Raw genomic sequence first — 18,312 nt, forward strand, 5'->3', positions numbered from 1 at the left:
GTGTGTGTGTGTGTGTGTGTGTGTGTGTGTGTGTGTCCATGGCACCTCTGGCCCAGTGTAAGGTGATCAATAAATGGCAGGGCCTCATGGCTTTAGAAATGCCATTACCACATACAGTAGGACTATGTGGCTATGTTGGTTACATTCACCACAATGAGAAATGACAGGATTACCAGGACAGTTGGATGTGACATGACACTGAACTTTAGCCCTGGCTGTGACCCCTGACCCTAGCCTGGCTGGGTCATACAGCTGTCTGAAGGGCATGACAGATTAGTATATCCCCATCATAATCCACATATCTTCATTTGARTGAATGGTGGCAAACACCGCAGTATTTCAAACTGCCTCTGACAACCACCATCCCAATAGGCACACAACTCTATTGTGCTACAAAACAAACCCATTCAATTCCAATGTGACTGTGGGGCTGCAAATACAAGAACACATACTAAGCAATGAACAAGAAAACATACAACCACAGTCTTGCACAATACTGTGCCACACAATGCATGTAACTGGTGTGTGTGWGAGAGTGAGTGAGAGACCAGCGATGCTCTCTCCCTACCATTAGGCTCTCTATAAACACCAGTTAGACAAGCAGGTATTTATAGACGTTTAACACAGCTCTCGAAGAAGCTGCAGCTGGGGGCTGTGTCATTCACAGCCTTTACACACGCACACACACACACCTTGTCATCGTCCCTTTCTTTCCACGTATTCACAGATGGGGTGCCGTCTTATGTGGATGTCTCCATCAAAGACGCAAGAGCACATAGGCACACAGAGAGAGAAACGGGAGAAGAGTGTAACACACTGCTAGTGTGGGGCTCAACACTGCCATCTGGTTGTAAAAGGACAGTGCCGGTCCTGAACCATTCCGTCACATCATWGCAAACACAGGCACTTAGCCAAATACCTGAGCAGCACCTCCGACSTCAGCAGACAGTGAAATGGCACAGGTTCAACCTGACTGACAAACATTAGAAGACCTGCCTGGTTTCAGTGAAGAACAATAAGTCAAGAGGTGGATGAGGAGGACACCATTTTTWGCGGGCTATGCACGGATTTCAGAAAATTACCATTGATTAGATACACTATGCTCTTGTGATCTCTGATACAATTCAAGACTCTCACACCCAGACTTCCACCCTCAACAAGGATAGGCTTGAGACCCGTGACTTGTAAACAGTAGACAATTAGTCCCTCGCCTCCAGATCAAAGAGAAAGGAAAAGGTGGGGAAGAGGTTGGCTTATTTGGAGACTCTTGGAATAAAAATATACTGTATTGATTTGTTGTGTGTGTGTGTGTCCGCCTCTGTGTGAGTGTATTGATCTGCCAGGAGAGCGAGACAGAGGGATTTGAGGCGATATGATTGAATCCTATATCCTGCAACTTGTTACTGGGCAGACTAGTCTAATTAGAGTCCAGAGGAGGGCTTTTCCCCAGCAGCCCTCTCTCTCCCAGGGCTTTTGATTCGTCTGCATTCTCAATCTGATAAATTAAAGCATACGAGGGAGATCAGTGAGTATAGTGTTCCTACGGGGTCTATCCTGAATATATCAACTAGTTCATAAATTATATAACGAAACACCATTRATGAGGTTAACCTATGCATTTTGTATAATTTCAAAGACCAGACGAAGATCTGTGTTGGATTGAAACGTTGCCTATAAAAGGTGGTAAATTGGGAGAATGTTCAACATCATAAGGCTTCAGCCCAGGGGAGAACAACTGACCCTTCTCATTAATGCCACAGAAGTTCAAGGCCCACCGCTACTGCAGGTATTATTGGCAGAAAGCATGATCCTCCATTATAGTGAAAAGGGAAATGGCAATCTTTGTGGTCAATCTTCGTGTAAATAAACACTTTCGAAGACAAAACATGGTACCAATAATTGCTTCTAATACAACAGATGTATGTCCTTGAACCAATTATTTTAAAATCGTACAGAGAAGTTGAGTTGCTAATTGAGTTGCTAATGGCAGCATGCAGTATCCCGGTCGGCCATCAACTTGAGTTATGCTGCGRTTAGACGAGGGATGCAAAAACCGGCATACCAGTCGACATTGCGGGACAAGAAAGCAAGAATGACGGWGATGGCAAAAGCAAGCCAGCACGACGGYATGCGTTGCTATGGTGATTTCAGAGCAAATCAACATCCGGTAGAAAACAATGCTACGGCAGACYGCAAAAGTTCAAATATTTGAARTCTGGCGGCAAGTCCCATCTACCGTGGCGGCTGATMGCATTCACTGCCAGCTTCAACAGCKTTTACCGTTGTGCTCTCATTGAAAACAATGACATCCGGATTGAAGTCTACCTCATACCAGGTAAACGCAGCATTACTCAATTTGAGGGGGCAGCACAGAGCTAGCCTGCAACATCTCTTCCTCGAGTAGCTCTAACTCCACGTTATGTCTCCATGAGACGCCATCTTAACTCACTTCATTTGACTTCAATGATCTATTGAGTCTTCACATKGAAATGAATGATGTCACGTGATGGATGGCTTTGTCCATTCTTTTTACAGTCATGGTTTGGCCAGTTGTAGTGCAGGGAAGATGTCAGTTAAGCTGAGACACAGCCAACAAACTCCCCCCTGGAAGATTCATCTATCCTAAAATGACAGCATCCTGATGAGAAAGTATGTAGGAATGGAGGGAAGCAGAGTGATAAATTACATGATAAATGCTGTCAGGTTAGCACTGTGGACCATGTCAGACCATCTTCATCTAGCCTTTCCTTCTTCCATCCATCTAAACATCCATCCATCTTGCCACTAGTTATCTCGACCGTTAAATGTTGACATACAGTGAGGGAAAAAATAATTTGATCCCCTGCTGATTTTGTACGTTTACCCACTGACAAAGAAATMATCAGTCTATAATTTTAATGGTAGGTTTATTTGAACAGTGAGAGAGWGAATAACAAAAAAATCCAGAAAAACGCATGTCAAAAATTTTATAAATTGATTTGCATTTTAATGAGGGAAATAAGTATTTGACCCCTCTGCAAAACATGACTTAGTACTTGGTGGCAAAACCCTTGTTGGCAATCACAGGAGGTCAGACGTTTCTTGTAGTTGGCCACCAGGTTTGCACACATCTCAGGAGGGATTTTGTCCCACTCCTCTTTGCAGATCTTCTCCAAGGCATTAAGGTTGAGGTGACGTTTGGCAACTCGGACCTTCAGCTCCCTCCACAGATTTTCTATGGGATTAAGGTCTGGAGACTGGCGAGGCCACTCCAGGACCTTAATGTGCTTCTTCTTGAGCCACTCCTTTGTTGCCTTGGCCGTGTGTTTTGGGTCATTGTCATGCTGGAATACCCATCCACGACCCATTTTCAATGCCCTGGCTGAGGGAAGGAGGTTCTCACCCAAGATTTGACGGTACATGGCCCRGTCCATCGTCCCTTTGATGCGGTGAAGTTGTCCTGTCCCCTTAGCAGAAAAACACCCCCAAAGCATAATGTTTCCACCTCCATGTTTGAAGGCGAGGATGGTGTTCTTGGGGTCATAGGCAGCATTCCTCCTCCTCCAAACACAGCGAGTTGAGTTGATGCCAAAGAGCAAAATTTTGGTCTCATCTGACCACAACACTTTCACCCAGTTGTCCTCTGAATCATTCAGATGTTCATTGGCAAACTGCTGCCTTGAGATCATTGACAATATTCTCCCGTGTAGTTCTGGACTGATTCCTCACCGTTCTCATGATCATTGCAACTCCACGAGGTGAGATCTTGCATGGAGCCCCAGGCCGAGGGAGATTGACAGTTCTTTTGTGTTTCTTCCATTTGCGAATAATCGCACCAACTGTTGTCACCTTCTCACCAAGCTGCTTGGCGATGGTCTTGTAGCCCATTCCAGCCTTGTGTAGGTCTACAATCTTGTCCCTGACATCCTTGGAGAGCTCTTTGGTCTTGGCCATGGTGGAGAGTTTGGAATCTGATTGATTGATTGCTTCTGTGGACAGGTATCTTTTATACAGGTAACAAGCTGAGATTAGTAGCACTCCCTTTAAGAGTGTGCTCCTAATCTCAGCTCGTTACCTGTATAAAAGAWACCTGGGAGCCAGAAATCTCTGAGAGGGGGTCATACTTATTTCCCTTATTAAAATGAAAATCAATATATAACATTTTTGACATGCGTTTTCTGGATTTTTTTGTTGTTATTCTGTCTCTCACTGTTCAAATAAACCTACCATTAAAATTATAGACGGATCATTTCTTTGTCAGTGGGCAAACGTACGAAATCAGCAGCGYATCAAATACRTTTCCCCCCTCAATGTACATTCTGTCCACATTCTGAAAATCCCTGCACACCCACCAATCCATCAATGTGTGGGGGATCTCTACATGTGCCATATCAGCCTTTTGTGTGTTCACGGATGTTACACTGGCTGCTAATCTAGAATCCTAGTGGGTACATGCTTAGACAGCACCACTACTACACCACTGTGGGCTAATCTGTGCTGTGATCTACAAAGAGCAGAGGCCATCATGCCCCTTCCACACACAGCCAGGAAACACGTCGCTCATACTAGTAACACCACACACACACACGATACACACCAGGACGCAGACACACATCCACAGAGAGACTGGCACGCTTCCTCTCTAATACCCCCAGTAGAGACTGGGTCTGGGGTATTCAGGGGTGGGGGTGTTGGTCTGGATGCTGGCTGAACCTGGGGGGATTATCGCTCTCCCTCTTTCTGCCAGCTCCTAGCCTTCCTAAGCCCCTTCCTCCAACTCCTGGGCAGTTGCCATGGAAACTACCMTATCCCCATGGCAGCCGAGACATGGATCGGAAGGAGGGAGAGGGAAGAGAAAGAGGAAGAGAAAGAAAACATGAAGAGAATGAGAATAGAGCAAGGGCTAAAAAAGGCAGAGAAATTATAATAATTGAAAATATATAACAATGAGAGAGACACTTCGCCTGCTGATAGTGATCTCAGAGAAACGTTACATTTCCAGATCAACACTCTTGTTTATGCACACGTGTTGCTATCTGTCTAAGTAATTACGCCATATCAGCTCTTTATTCAGGGTACACTCAGACATCACCTGAACCACAGCACTAGAACAACATGGGTATGCTTCGCTGAACTATGCTATGTGGCCTGGTTTACACGGCTAATTGCCACTAGGACACTATTCTGAACGATGTGACACTCACTGATCGGATGACTGACTGGAGGGGACCATGYCATCAGCTGTGGGACTGGCAAGGGTCTGTGTGTGTGTGTGTGTGTCACCTAGCTAGTTGATGAATGTTGGGTTGAAAATAAATACAAAAAACACATTACATGACCAAAAGTACGTGGACACAATCCAGACTCATGGGCATTAATATAGAGTTGGTCCCACCTTTMTTGCTATAACAGCCTCTACTCTTCTGGGAAGGCTTTCCACTAGATGTTGGACCATTGCTGCGGGGACTTGCTTCCATTCAGCCACGAGAGCATTAGCGAGGTCGGGCACTTTTKATTCACCCCAAAGATGTTCGATGGGGTTGAGCTCAGGGCTCGGAGCAGGCTAGTCAAGTTCTTCCACACCGATCTCGACAAACCATTTCTGTATGGACCTCACTTTGTGCTGTCATGTCATGCTGAAACAGGAAAAGGGTTTTCCCCAAACTGTTGTCACAAAGTTGGAAGCACAGAATAGTCTAGAATGTCATTGTATGCTGTAGCGTTAAGATTTCCCTTCACTGGAACTAAGGGGCCTAGCCCAAACCATGAAAAAAACAGCCCCAGACCATTATTCCTCCTCCACCAAACTTTACAGTTGGCACTACGCATTCGGAAAGATAGTGTTCTCCTGGCATCCGCCAAAACCAGATTCGTCCGTCGGACTGCCAGATGGTGAAGCGTGATTCATCACTCCAGAGAACACGTTTCTAGAGTTCAATGGCGGCGAGCTTTACACCATTCCAGCCAACGCTTGGCAATGCGCATGGTGATCTTAGGCTTGTGTGTGGCTGCTCGGCCATGGAAACCCATTTCATGAAGCTCCCAACGAACAGTTATTGTGCTGACGTTGCTTCCAGAGGCAGTTTTGAACTCGYTAGTGAGTATTGCAACTGAGGACAGAATATTTTTACACGCTACGCGCTTCAGTGGTCCCGTTCTGTGAGCTTGTGTGGCCTAGGCTGCCACTTCACAGCTGAGCCGTTGTTGCTCCTAGACGTTTCCACTTCACAATAACAGCACTTACAGTTGACCGAGGAAGCTCTAGCAMGGCAGAAATTTGATGAACTGACTTGTTGGGAAGGTGGCATCCTAGGACAGTGCCACATTGAAAGTCACTGAGCTCTTCAGTAAGGCCATTCTATTGCCAATGTTAGCCTATGGAGATAGCATGGCTCTGTGCTCAATTTTATACACCTGCCAGCAACGGGTGTGGCTGAAATAGCCAAATCCACTCATTTGAAGGGGTGTCCACYTAGACAATATATACAAAAGTATGTCATTATGACTGCTGGATCATTTAACTCTGATAAGAGGATGGAGGAAAAGAGTGGTTTACAGGCAAAGCTGTACCACAGAGTTTTCATCAATATCCTCTCACTCTCTCTCGTTAGGACGTAATTGAAGGCTTTCTACCATTGCCAGATCGATCTGACAGAGGAGGATACACTGCTTTCATCCCTCTGTTCTGAGGGACAAACATGAGGCGCAGTGTTTATGAAAGACAAGTGATCGGTCTGTCTTTGGCAGAGTCATTAATATTCACACAACGCGCACACACACACACACACACACACACACAGAGACAGAGGTCACGCAGCACATCAGTGATGTTCCGCCAATTAAGGAAAAGAGGGAAGCCCTAAGAACTGACACAAACACAGTTCACTCACCAGTATCTTGGCCAGGACGCCGTCATCATTGGACTCCAGGGTAACCACGGCCTTGTCCGTCTCGATCTCACAGAGCGCATCGCCAGCCGCCACCGCATCACCTGCAGGACACCAGCAACAGTCAGACCGCTTACAATGACAAAGACCAATAATTGGGGAAAGGAAAAAGTTACATGAAAAAAAATTGGTGAGAGACAGTGTAGAAAGTCAATTTCTAAGGGATGATGAAACCATAGATATAGAACTGATATATTGCTATGGTGGTAACACTGATCATTAGGCCAAACAGTGGGGTACATAAAGTCACCCTTGATAAAGATGAGCAAAAAAATACAGTGTAAAATAATACAACTGAGCTACTGTATATTGTATGCAAAAAAATTGGGACAATTTATTATACAGTATATACTAATACAATTGCTCAGAGAAAATAGATTTAGTTTAACAAGTAATAAAAACAAAATCTCAAYAAGATATGGGTSAAAATMATTGMCCCCCCGTTTTCAGTACTCCAGCACCCTGCCCTTGCAAGGATAACGYCACAGGCTTTTCTCAAATGTTTTATGAGATTGGAGAAGACCATTCCTRCATACAGAATCCTGCCAGATCCTTGATATCCTTCATCTGCGCTAATGGACTGCCCTTCAATTCAAACAGTAGCAGTACTGGGTGTAAAGTAAGGGGTTCTGGTGGATGTATATGTTCTTCATAATATTTCTCATGCATCTACATTTCCCTATGGGGCTAAAGAAGCAAGTCTAAAACCGGAGAGGGGAGGGGTGATTCAATATYTTTTATTAAAAAGAGGCCATTTGTTATTGAGTGAAGACAAGGCAGAAGAGGAAGATGGATGTTGGGGRCTATTGGGCAGGGGTCACATTGAGTCAGTCTTTATTTTCAATAGGTGATCCTAGGGTGGGAAGGTCACTTCAGGTCAGCACAATAACACAAGGAGAGAGAAGGTACACATCCATACAGGGAAACACCATCCTCAGCTCCAATATCCTGCCTAGTAAAAGATCACCTCAACTTRTAGGAAGAGAGAAAGGGAGAGTTGTGGGAGAGAGGGTAGTGGGAGGATCATAGAGGATGTGAGGGAAGAAGTGGGCAGGGGTGGGAGTGAGTATTGACCTCAGAAGCTCCAGAAAGCTGGGAGAAGGGAGGACTAGATTGGATGTGTGTGTGGTTTTAACACCAGATGACCCAAGGGGTTAGCCAGTGATGAGCGATATTGAAAGTTAACTTCTTATGGCTGAAGGGGCAGTATTGACTAGTTTGGATGAAAGGTCCACAGAGGTGCCCAGAGTAAACGGCCTGCTCCTATGTCATAGTTGCTAATATGTGCATATTATTGGATAGAAAACACTCTGAAGTTTCTAAAACTGTTTGAATTATGTCTGTGAGTATAACAGAACTCATATGGCAGGCAAAAACCTGAGAATGCCACTTCCTGTTTTGGATATATTCTGGGGGTGCCAGATTTTCAACCAAGCTCTCATTGAAAATAACAGAGAGATAGTGATGGGTTTTCATCCTACGGCTTCCACTAGTGACGCACAACAGCGTCAATAGAACTTAGTCTGATGACTCTAATTGTGAAGGGAGCCGGAAGGAGATCAGGTATGTAAATCTGGAAGTGAATCACTTCCATGAGGTGGCGACGCACTCATGCATTGAACTGGCGCGCAATTCACGTGAGAGTGAAGCTCCGTTCCCATCGGTCAATTGAAAGTCGATGTAATTCTCCGGTTGGAACGTTATTCAAGATGTATGTTAACAACATTCTAAGATTGATTCAGTACATCGTTGACATGTTTCTACTTGACTGTAACGGAACTTTTGGAATTTCGTCACGTTATAGTGGACGCGCTGAGACTTTGGTTAGGGCGTTTGGTAAACAATTCGAAAGTAGCTAATGGAAATAAATACGGACATTATCGAACAAATCAAGCATTTATTGTGGACCTGGGATTCCTAGGACTGCATTCTGATGAAGTTCATCAAAGGTAGGAACATTTATCAGGTATTTTCTGGTTTCTGTAGAGTCCAACAGGGCGGCTAATTTGGCTATTGTTCTGAGCTCCGTCTCAGATTATTGCATGGTTTATTTTTCCGTAAAGTTTTTTAAATCTGACACAGCGGTTGATTAAGGAGAGGTATCTATATCTATATATTCCATGTGTATAACTGTTATTATCATCTACATTTATGATGAGTATTTCTGTTGAAACGATGTGGCTATGCAAAATCACTTGATGTTTTTGCAACTATTTTTGATATAAATATGAACTTTATCAAACAACACTGCATGTATTGTGTAACATGAAGTCCTATCAGTGGCATCTGATGAAGATAATCAAAGGTTAGTGCATTCATTTGTGATTCTATTTCTGTTTTTTGTGAAAGCTATCTTTAGCTGAAAAAAATGGCTGTGCTTATTGTGGTTTTGTGGTGACCTAACATAATCGTTTGTAGTGCTTTCGCTGAAAAGCCTATTTGAAATTGGACACTTTGGTGGGATTAACAACAAGATTACCTTTAAAATGATATAAGACACATGAATGTCTGAGGAATTTGAATTATGAGATTTCTGTTTTTTGAATTTGGCGCCCTGCACTTTRTTTTGTTTRTTGTCATATCGATCCCGTTACCYGGATTGCAGCCATAAGAAGTTTTAAACAGTCAACCACCTGCCCCTTTCAACTCTCCTCCACTGGAATGGCAATAGGATTAAGCTACACGGTGACACAAACGTACACTACAAGGGGATGGGCAGGGATGTAGTGCTGCTGTTCCGCAGGTGAGCGGGCTCCCTCAAAACACAGAGCTGGCAAAAATATTTCTGGAAAAGTTGTTCTAAATAAATTTGATTTAAATGACCACTAACATTCCATGAAAACGTTAGAACGAAAAACTAAACAAGCTTATAGGTAGGTAAGGTAAATTATGGTTTCTTCCCGGTCTTCTCTCTTTCTGGCAGTGGTGCGAATTATGAATAACTGTTGGCGTGTGTGCAGAGGCCCGTCGGCCGGAGGCTTGACCACTTCGACCGGGCCAAATCTGACGTGACATGAACAGGCACAGACATAAAACTTTACCAGGGGTTACTAAAAACATCTGTCCTCCAGTTTGTTACGGACTAAGTGCTCATGTACGACGCACCTGAACTCGACCTACTGTCCGAGTGCTTAGCTTACAGAAACGTACCACCTCGATTGCGTATGCAGACAAACTGATACACCACATGAACCTTATCACACCAATGAGAGCTAGGATCCAAATTCACCACGTCTGCCTTGGACTAGAGGTCGACCGATTAATCGAAATGGCCCATTAATTAGGGCCGATTTCAAGTTTTCATAACAAAATGTTACACTTTTATTTAGCTAGGCAAGTCAGAACACATTCTTATTTTCAATGACGGCCTAGGAACGGTGGGTTAACTGCCTTGTTCAGGGACAGAATGACAGATTTTTACCTTGTCAGCTCGGGGATTCAATCTTGCAACCTTACAGTTAACTAGTCCAACGCTCTAACCATCTGCTTTACATTGCACTCCACGAGGAGCCTGCCTGTTACGCGAATGCAGTAAGAAGCCAAGGTAAGTTGCTAGCTAGCATTAAACGTATCTTATAAAAAACAATCAATCAATCATAATCACTYGTTAACTACACATGGTTGATGATATTACTAGTTTATCTAGCGTGTCCTGCGTTGCATATAATCGATGCGGTGCGCATTCTCGAAAAAGGACTGTCGTTGCTCCAACGTGTACCTAACCATAAACATCAATGCCTTTCTTAAAATCAATACACAAGTATATATTTTTAAACCTACATATTTAGTTAATATTGCCTGCTAACATGAATTTCTTTTAACTAGGGAAATGCTGCATGCTTGTGCGAACTGCGTGAAGACAGCCAACTTCGCCAAACGGGAATGATTAACAAAAGCGTATTTGGTAAAAAGCACACATCGTTGCAGACTGTACCTAACCATTAAACATCAATGCCTTTCTTAAAATTAATACACAGAAGTATATATTTTAAACCGCATATTTAGCTAAAAGAAATCCAGGTTAGCAGACAATATTAACCAGGTGAAAATTGTGTCACATCTCTGCGTTCATTGCACCAGAGTCAGGAGTATATGCACAGTTGGGCCGCCTGGCTCGTTGCGAACTAATTTGCCAGAATTTTACGTTAGGACATAACATTTGAAGGTTGTTGCAATGTAACAGGAATATTAGACTTATGGATGCCACCCGTTAGATAAAATACGGAACGGTTCCGTATTTCACTGAAAGAATAAACGTTTGTTTGAGATGATAGTTTCCGGATTCGAACATATTAATTGACCTAAGCTCGTATTTCTGTGTGTTATTATGTTATAATTAAGTCTATGATTTGATAGGAAGCAGTCTGACAGTGATGGTAGGCACCAGCAGGCTTGAAGCATTCATTCAAACAGCCACTTTCTGCGTTTTGCCAGCAGTCTTCGAAATGCTTCAAGTATTGCACGTTTATTGACTTCAGCCATCACACTCCGAGATTAGCTGATTGTAACCGATTTGAAACTGGCGAGCTAGTTAGCCGGCGTGCGCGCTTAATAGCGTGTTCAAACGTTCACTCGCTCTGAGACTTGGGAGTAGTTATTCCCCTTGCTCTGCAGGTAACGCCGCTTCGAGGGTGGCTGTTGCGAAGGTTCCTGGTTCGAGCCCAGGTAGGAGCGAGGGAGGGACGGAACTATACTGTTACACTGCATACTTAAAAGTGCTATAAGAACATCATAGTCAAAGGTATATGAAAATTCAAATCGTTAAGAGAGAAAGAAAATAGCCCGTATAATCTCTATTAAAATAACTACAACCTTTTTTTGCATTATTTAAACCAAATTGAACATGTTTCATTATTTATTTGAGGCTAAATTGATTTTATTGATGTATTATATTAAGTTAACAACTAAGTGTTAATTCAGTATTGTTGTAATTGTCATTATTACAAATAAATAAATAAATACATTTATAATTTATTTTTTTAAAATAAATCGGCATTGGCTTTTTTTTGGTCTCCAATAATCGGTATCGGCGTTGAAAAATCATAATCGGTCGACCTCTACCTTGGACCCCTTTTGCGCAGTGGAACACAGAACGATGTGTGACCACTTACGTTTATAGTGCTTCCTTTCAGCATCACGATTCGAAGGCCTTCAAATCGCTTAAAAATAACCTCATCAGATATGTTGCCTAATCAGTACTTATTACAAATAGAAGATAATCCACTTCTCACCATGGAGCTCATTTAGTAAAGTTAGATCAAAGCTTAATCAATGTCTTGCAAGATCACTTAAACATTGATTGGAATTTAATAGCATATACTATAGCATATTAGGCCTATAATATGTCACACCAAAAACACCTTAGTCATTTCATATTCGAAGCTGAATAGGAAAARAGTGCCATCGAAAAGTATTCAGCAGCCTTGACTTTTTCCAAATTTTGTTACGTTACAGCCTTATTCCACAATGGATAAAAAAAAAAAAATCCTAGGCAATCTACGCACAACACCCCATAATGACAAAGCGAAAAACAGGTTATTATTTTTGCTAATTTATTACAAATAGAAAACAAATACSTTATTTACATAAGTATTCAGACCTTTTGCTATGAGACTTGAAATTGAGCTGAGATGCATCCTGTATCCATTGGTCATCCTTGAGATATTTCAACAACTTGGAGTCCACCTGTGGTAAATTAAATTGATTGAACATGATTTGGAAAGGCACACACCTTTCTATATAAAAAGGTCCCACAGTTGACAGTGCAAAAAATCAAGCCATGCGGTGTAAGGAATTGTCCGTAGAGCTCAGAGACAGGATTGTGTCGAGGCACAGATCTGGGGAAGGGTGCCAAAAAATTTCGGCAGCATTGAAGGTTCTCAAGAATCATTCTCAAATGGAAAAAGTTTGGAACCACCAAGACTCTTCCTAGAGCTGGCCAAACTGAGCAATCGGGGAAGYAGGGCCATGGTCAGGGAGGTGACCAAGAAACCGATGGTTTCGAAAGAGAGTGATGCCAGGAGAACGCTACCTTCCCRAATGCATAGTGACAACTGTAAAGTTTGGTGTAAGAGGAAAAATGGTCTGGGCATGCAATGACATTGTAGACGATTCTGTGCTTCCTGAGGGGGAAGAGACACTATCGTGCCCTCTTCACGACTGTGACTGGGTTGGTGTGTTTGGACCACAATAGATTTTGACGTCGAGGAAGTTGAAGTTCTCGACCAGCTCCACTACAGCCCCGTTGATGTGAATGTGGGCGTGCTCGGCTTTCCGTTTCCGCTACTTTGTTTAACTGAGGGAAAGGTTGTTGTCCTGGCACCACTGCCAGGTCTGTGAAGCTCCTCCCTATAGGCTGTCTCATCGTAATCTGTGATCAGGCCGCCTACTTTTGTTTTTTCGTCAGCAAACTTAATGATGGTATTGGAGTCGTGTGCGGCCACGCAGTMGTGGGTGAAAAAGGGAGTACAGGAGGGGACTAAGCAGGCACATAGTGATATATGCCTTAGAGCGAMTCATTTCAAGATGTTACCTTTGGTTCTTGTGCAAAGGGACTGTGGTGGTCTGCTCGAAACAAGTACAGTGCATTCAGAAAGTATCCAGACCACTTGACTTACTCCATCCACAGTGTTYCATTACAGCCTTATTCTAAAATGTATTAAATACATGTTCATCTTCAATCTACACAAAATACCCCATAATGACAAAGCAAAAAACTGATTTAAAATTTTTGCAAATTTACAAAAAATTTTAAGCAGAAATACCTTGACATTTGCTATGAGACTCAAAATTAAGCTCAGGTACATCCTGTTTCCATTGATCATCCTTTAGATGTTTCTACAACTTGATTGGAATCCACCTGTGGTAAATTAAATTGATTGGACAACAATCTAAAAACGTGTTTTTGCTTTGTCCATTAGCTGGTGCTCTCATGCATGGTTCATTGTTGCGTCCCTTGAAGCGAACGTAGAAGGCATTCAGCTCGTCTAGTAGGATCATGTCATTTTGAAGCTTGTGGTTGGGTTTCCCTTTGTAATCCGTGATAGTTTGCAAGCCCTGCCACATCCGACGAGCATCCGAGGCGGTGTAGTAGGATTCAATCTTAGTCCTGTATTGACGCTTTGCCTATTGCATGGTTCCCATGTAAGGTGCATGTTGTACAAAAACTTTTCTTTCAAAAAATCTTTATGCGTGGTACAATGCGCACCCCCAGCTGTACAAGACTGAAGAACACACAAAGAAAACTCAAAACACTTTAAATTTAGTCTGTATTGCTTCCTTTTAACATCTCATCTTCATTACTAACACTGGCAGACAGCTGTGAGTGGAAAAACAAGCTCTATGAGCCTTTTCTAAAAGCCATGAAATATGATTGGCTGAAATGCCTTAGAGAGACTTGGTCACCTACGATCAGAATTCATACAGTTTCCTCCAAAATATAGACCTTCAGAATAATAAGAAACATGGTTTCCATTGGAAATTATTAATTTAATTTGGGATGCTCAGGATGACCTTCGTGTGGAATCACCCACATATTGTTTGGAAGAATATACTATTCAAACATCACATWTCCAGAGTYGAAATTGACATTATAGGTCTTTAACCAATCATAGCACTTCTGTAGGATTGCATATTTATCAAATCACCAGCAGAGAGTTCCCATTGAATTAACGATGTCAAAGCTGACGTGCATACCTATATAACGTAGGTAGATGACATAATAATGCAACGAAAAATATAGTGCTACACGTGCAACACAGCATTCCTAACCTAGCCCACAATGTCTGCTGTGTGGATCGAGCAAACAACAAGTCGAGCAGTCATTTGTAAGAGTAAGAGCATTTCAGCAAGACAACGTAACGGCGGAATCCATTAACACCAAGATAAAGGAATTCATTGCCATTGAAAATCAACCCTTCTCTGTCGTGGGTGATGTTGGCTTTCGCGACTGGTCGAGCACCGGTACACACTACCAAGTAGGTGCTATTTTTCCGATGTTTCCCTACCGGAGTTACACAGTATTGTTGAAACTCACAGATACTTGCTATGGGCGTCACTGCTATTAGCTTCACGACTGACATTTGGACCAGCGATGTCAGCCCCATGAGCATTATGAGCGTGACAGCAGTGGGTCGATGAGGATTTCGTACTGAGGAAAGCCGTATTGCATGCTCAAGAATGTGCTGTTTCTCATACCGCTGCTTCCATTTCAATGGCATTTGAGAACATGTTCGAAACATGAACACTCCTAGCTCCATTCGAACAACTGACTCGAGAAATAATCTCAACTGCGTCTGCAGCAGACGTGATATGTCATTGCATTGAAACACCTTCCCAACAAAAAATTCCACTAGAGGTTGTGAAGAAGCGATTCGGTGGCATTCTCTCTGAGCTTCTACTGTGTCGCCACCATGCTRGATGCTAGGTACAAGGACCGCTACTTCGATGCAGACAAGAAACAGGGTTTAAGTGCATTTTACCTACACAGCTGGACAAGACGGAAACGGACACAGTGACAGTGCACACCGAGGAAGAGAGGAACCGAGGAAGAGAGGCACCGGCAGACAGAGCTGAAACTTCACTGCTTGACATGCATGATGAAATCCTGGTTGAGACTGAACAACTGAACAATGAAACAGCACAGCAAGTATGTGAAAGAAAAGGGTTTTGATTATGTTTTACTGGTAATGGGGACATACGTAAATGACAACAAAATAACTTTTTGGTCAGTGTAGTGTAGTGTAGTGTAGTGTAGTGTAGTGTAGTGTAGTGTAGTGTAGTGTAGTGTGTGTGTGTGTGTGTGTGTAACCTGGTGGTTCAATATTCCCAGTTAAACCTGTTTGGGATAGGGGGCAGCATTGGGAAGTTTGGATGAAACGCGTGCCCAGAGTAAACTGCCTGTACCTCAGGCCCAGAAGCTACGATYTGCATARAATTGGTAGATTTGGATAGAAAACACTCTAARGTTTCCAAAACTGTTAAAATAATGTATYTGAGTATAACAGAACTCATATGGCAGGTGGAAACCTGAGAAYAATCCAACCAGGAAGTGGGAATTCTGAGGTTTGTAGTTTTCAAGTGAATGCCTATCCAATATCCAGTGTCTGTGGGGGCAGATTGCACTTCCTAAGGCTTCCAGTAGATGTCAACAGTCTTTAGAAGTTGTTTCAGGCTTCTATTGTGAAAGGGGAGAGAATAATACCACTCAGAGTAAGTGGCTCAGCTGAAAGCCATGAGTTGTTAATRGCGCGTGACCGTGAGCGCGTCGTTGGTTATCTTTCTTTTGTCAACGCTGTTGTCCGGTTGAAATAATATTGAAAATGTATGATAAAAAGATCCTAAGGATTGATTATAGACATCGTTTGACATGTTTCTACGAACTTTAATGGAACTTTGACTTTTCGTATGGATGTTGTTCCCGCGCTTTGTGCATATGGATTACTTAACTAAACGTGCGAACAAAAAGGAGGTTTTTGGACATAAAGATGAACTTTATCGAACAAAACAAACATTTATTGTGTAACATGGAGTCCTGCGAGTGCCACCAGATGAAGATCATCAAAGGTTAGTGATTAATTTTAACGCCATTTCTGACTTTTGTGACACCTCTCCTTGGCTGGAAAATGTCTGTTTGGTTTTTGTGGCTAGGCGCTGTCCTAACATAAACGCATGGTGTGRTTTCGCRYTAAAGCCTTTTTGAAATCYMACACTGTGGTTGGATTAACAAGAKGTTTATCTTTAAAATGGTGTATAATACTTGTATGTTTGAGGAATTTTAATTATGAGATTTCTGTTGTTTGAATTTGGCYCCCTGCAATTRCACWGGCTGTAGGCCAGGTGTTCCGCTAGCAGAACTCCCTTCCCAGAAAGGTTAAGAAGTTTTAGGTTGTAGTTATTATAGGAATTATGACACGTCGACTATTTCTCTCTATACCATTTGTATTTCATATAGCTTTGACTATAAACAGCGCTGTGCTTCAAACATTGCTAAGAGCTGCTGGCAAACAAGTTAAAGTTTGAATGAATGCTTACGAGCCCGSTGCTGCCTACCACTGCTTAGTCAGACTCCTCTATCAAATATCAAATCATAGACTTATAATATAATAAACAGAAATACGAGCCTTTGGTCATTAATATGGTCAAATCCGGAAACTATCAGTTCGAAAATAAAATGTTTATTCCTTCAGTGAAATACGGAACCGTTCCGTATTTTTCCGAACGGTTGGCAACCCTAAGTCTAAATATTGCTGTTACATTGCACAACCTTCAATGTTATGTCATAATTATGTGAAATTCGGGAAAATTTGTTTGGAATGAGCCAGGCGGCCCAAACTGTTGCAAATACTCTGACTCTGCGTGCAATGAACGCAAGAGATGTGACAATTTCCCTAGTTAATATTGCCTAACATAAATGTTTTTACTTTTAACTAAATATGCAGGTCAAGCTAGTTAAKCTAGTAATATCGTCAACCATGTGTAGTTAATTCGTGATTATGTGAAGATAGTTTTTTATAAGATATATTTAATGCTAGCTAGCAACATACCATGGCTCCTTGCTGCACTTGCGTAACAGGTGGTCAGCCTGCCACGCAGTTTCCTCGTGGAATGCAATGTAATCGGCCAAAATCGGTGTCCAAAAATGCCAATTACAGAGGTCGGGGCGAGGGGACGTACTAAAGTTATACTGTTACATGTAGAAGGATGTGATGTCACACGGTCAAAAATTAACAATGGCTCCCTATCACTCTGGGATGGAGAAAGGGAGAAACATGGCACTGCTTTTCTCCTCCTTAATAAATTAGGAGGGCTGGCTAATCTGCCAAACACTAAACTGCACCGTGGAATATCCAGTCATTATTAACATCTCAAAATGTAGAATGTGTTTAGGGTGATGAGTGTGTCTTTATGAAGGTATATGGATGGAGATGTAAAATTAAAATCAACCATATTGGATTTGTTTCGTAGGCTCGATTATATTATGTAGCATTGTAGTCTGCATGCAACAGAAAAGCTGAGTATGTTGTGAACATTGGCAAATGGAGGCACGGCTCTCTTACCTTCTTTCTTCAACCATTTGACGATGTTTCCCTCCTCCATGGTGGGAGAGAGAGCAGGCATCTCCACTTTGACTGGTGCAGCACCTAGAGGAAAGAGAGAACACATCAACACCAGTCAGATCACAAGTAGCAATACATGCTCATCTATAAACAGCAGGGAAATGTTCACCCTAGTCTACATAACTAGAAGTCTATTGAACATAAATGCATTAATAGGCCTATGCTACACTGTAAATACACAAAAGTATMTGGACACCCCTTCAAATTAGTGGATTTGGCTATTTCAGCCACACCTGTTGCTGACAGATATATAAAAATTGAGCAAACAG

The 18,312-nt window shown here is 42.4% G+C and overlaps 1 protein-coding gene across 3 annotated transcripts in view; it reads right to left on the minus strand.

The window, feature by feature from the left end:
* The window catches only part of LOC111952503 (pyruvate dehydrogenase protein X component, mitochondrial), a 66,767-nt gene that overhangs the window by 39,923 nt on the left and 8,532 nt on the right, over positions 1 to 18,312 (minus strand). For all 3 annotated transcript variants that reach the window (XM_023971233.2, XM_023971231.2, XM_023971232.2), the window contains exons 2-3: positions 17,984 to 18,067; positions 6,870 to 6,970 (exon numbers count right to left, since the gene is read on the minus strand). In XM_023971233.2, coding sequence (XP_023827001.1) covers positions 6,870 to 6,970; positions 17,984 to 18,067 — 185 coding nt within the window. The remainder of the gene's footprint in view (positions 1 to 6,869; positions 6,971 to 17,983; positions 18,068 to 18,312) is intronic.

This window comes from Salvelinus sp. IW2-2015, linkage group LG26 (assembly GCF_002910315.2).
Source record: "Salvelinus sp. IW2-2015 linkage group LG26, ASM291031v2, whole genome shotgun sequence".
NCBI lineage: Eukaryota > Metazoa > Chordata > Actinopteri > Salmoniformes > Salmonidae > Salvelinus > Salvelinus sp. IW2-2015.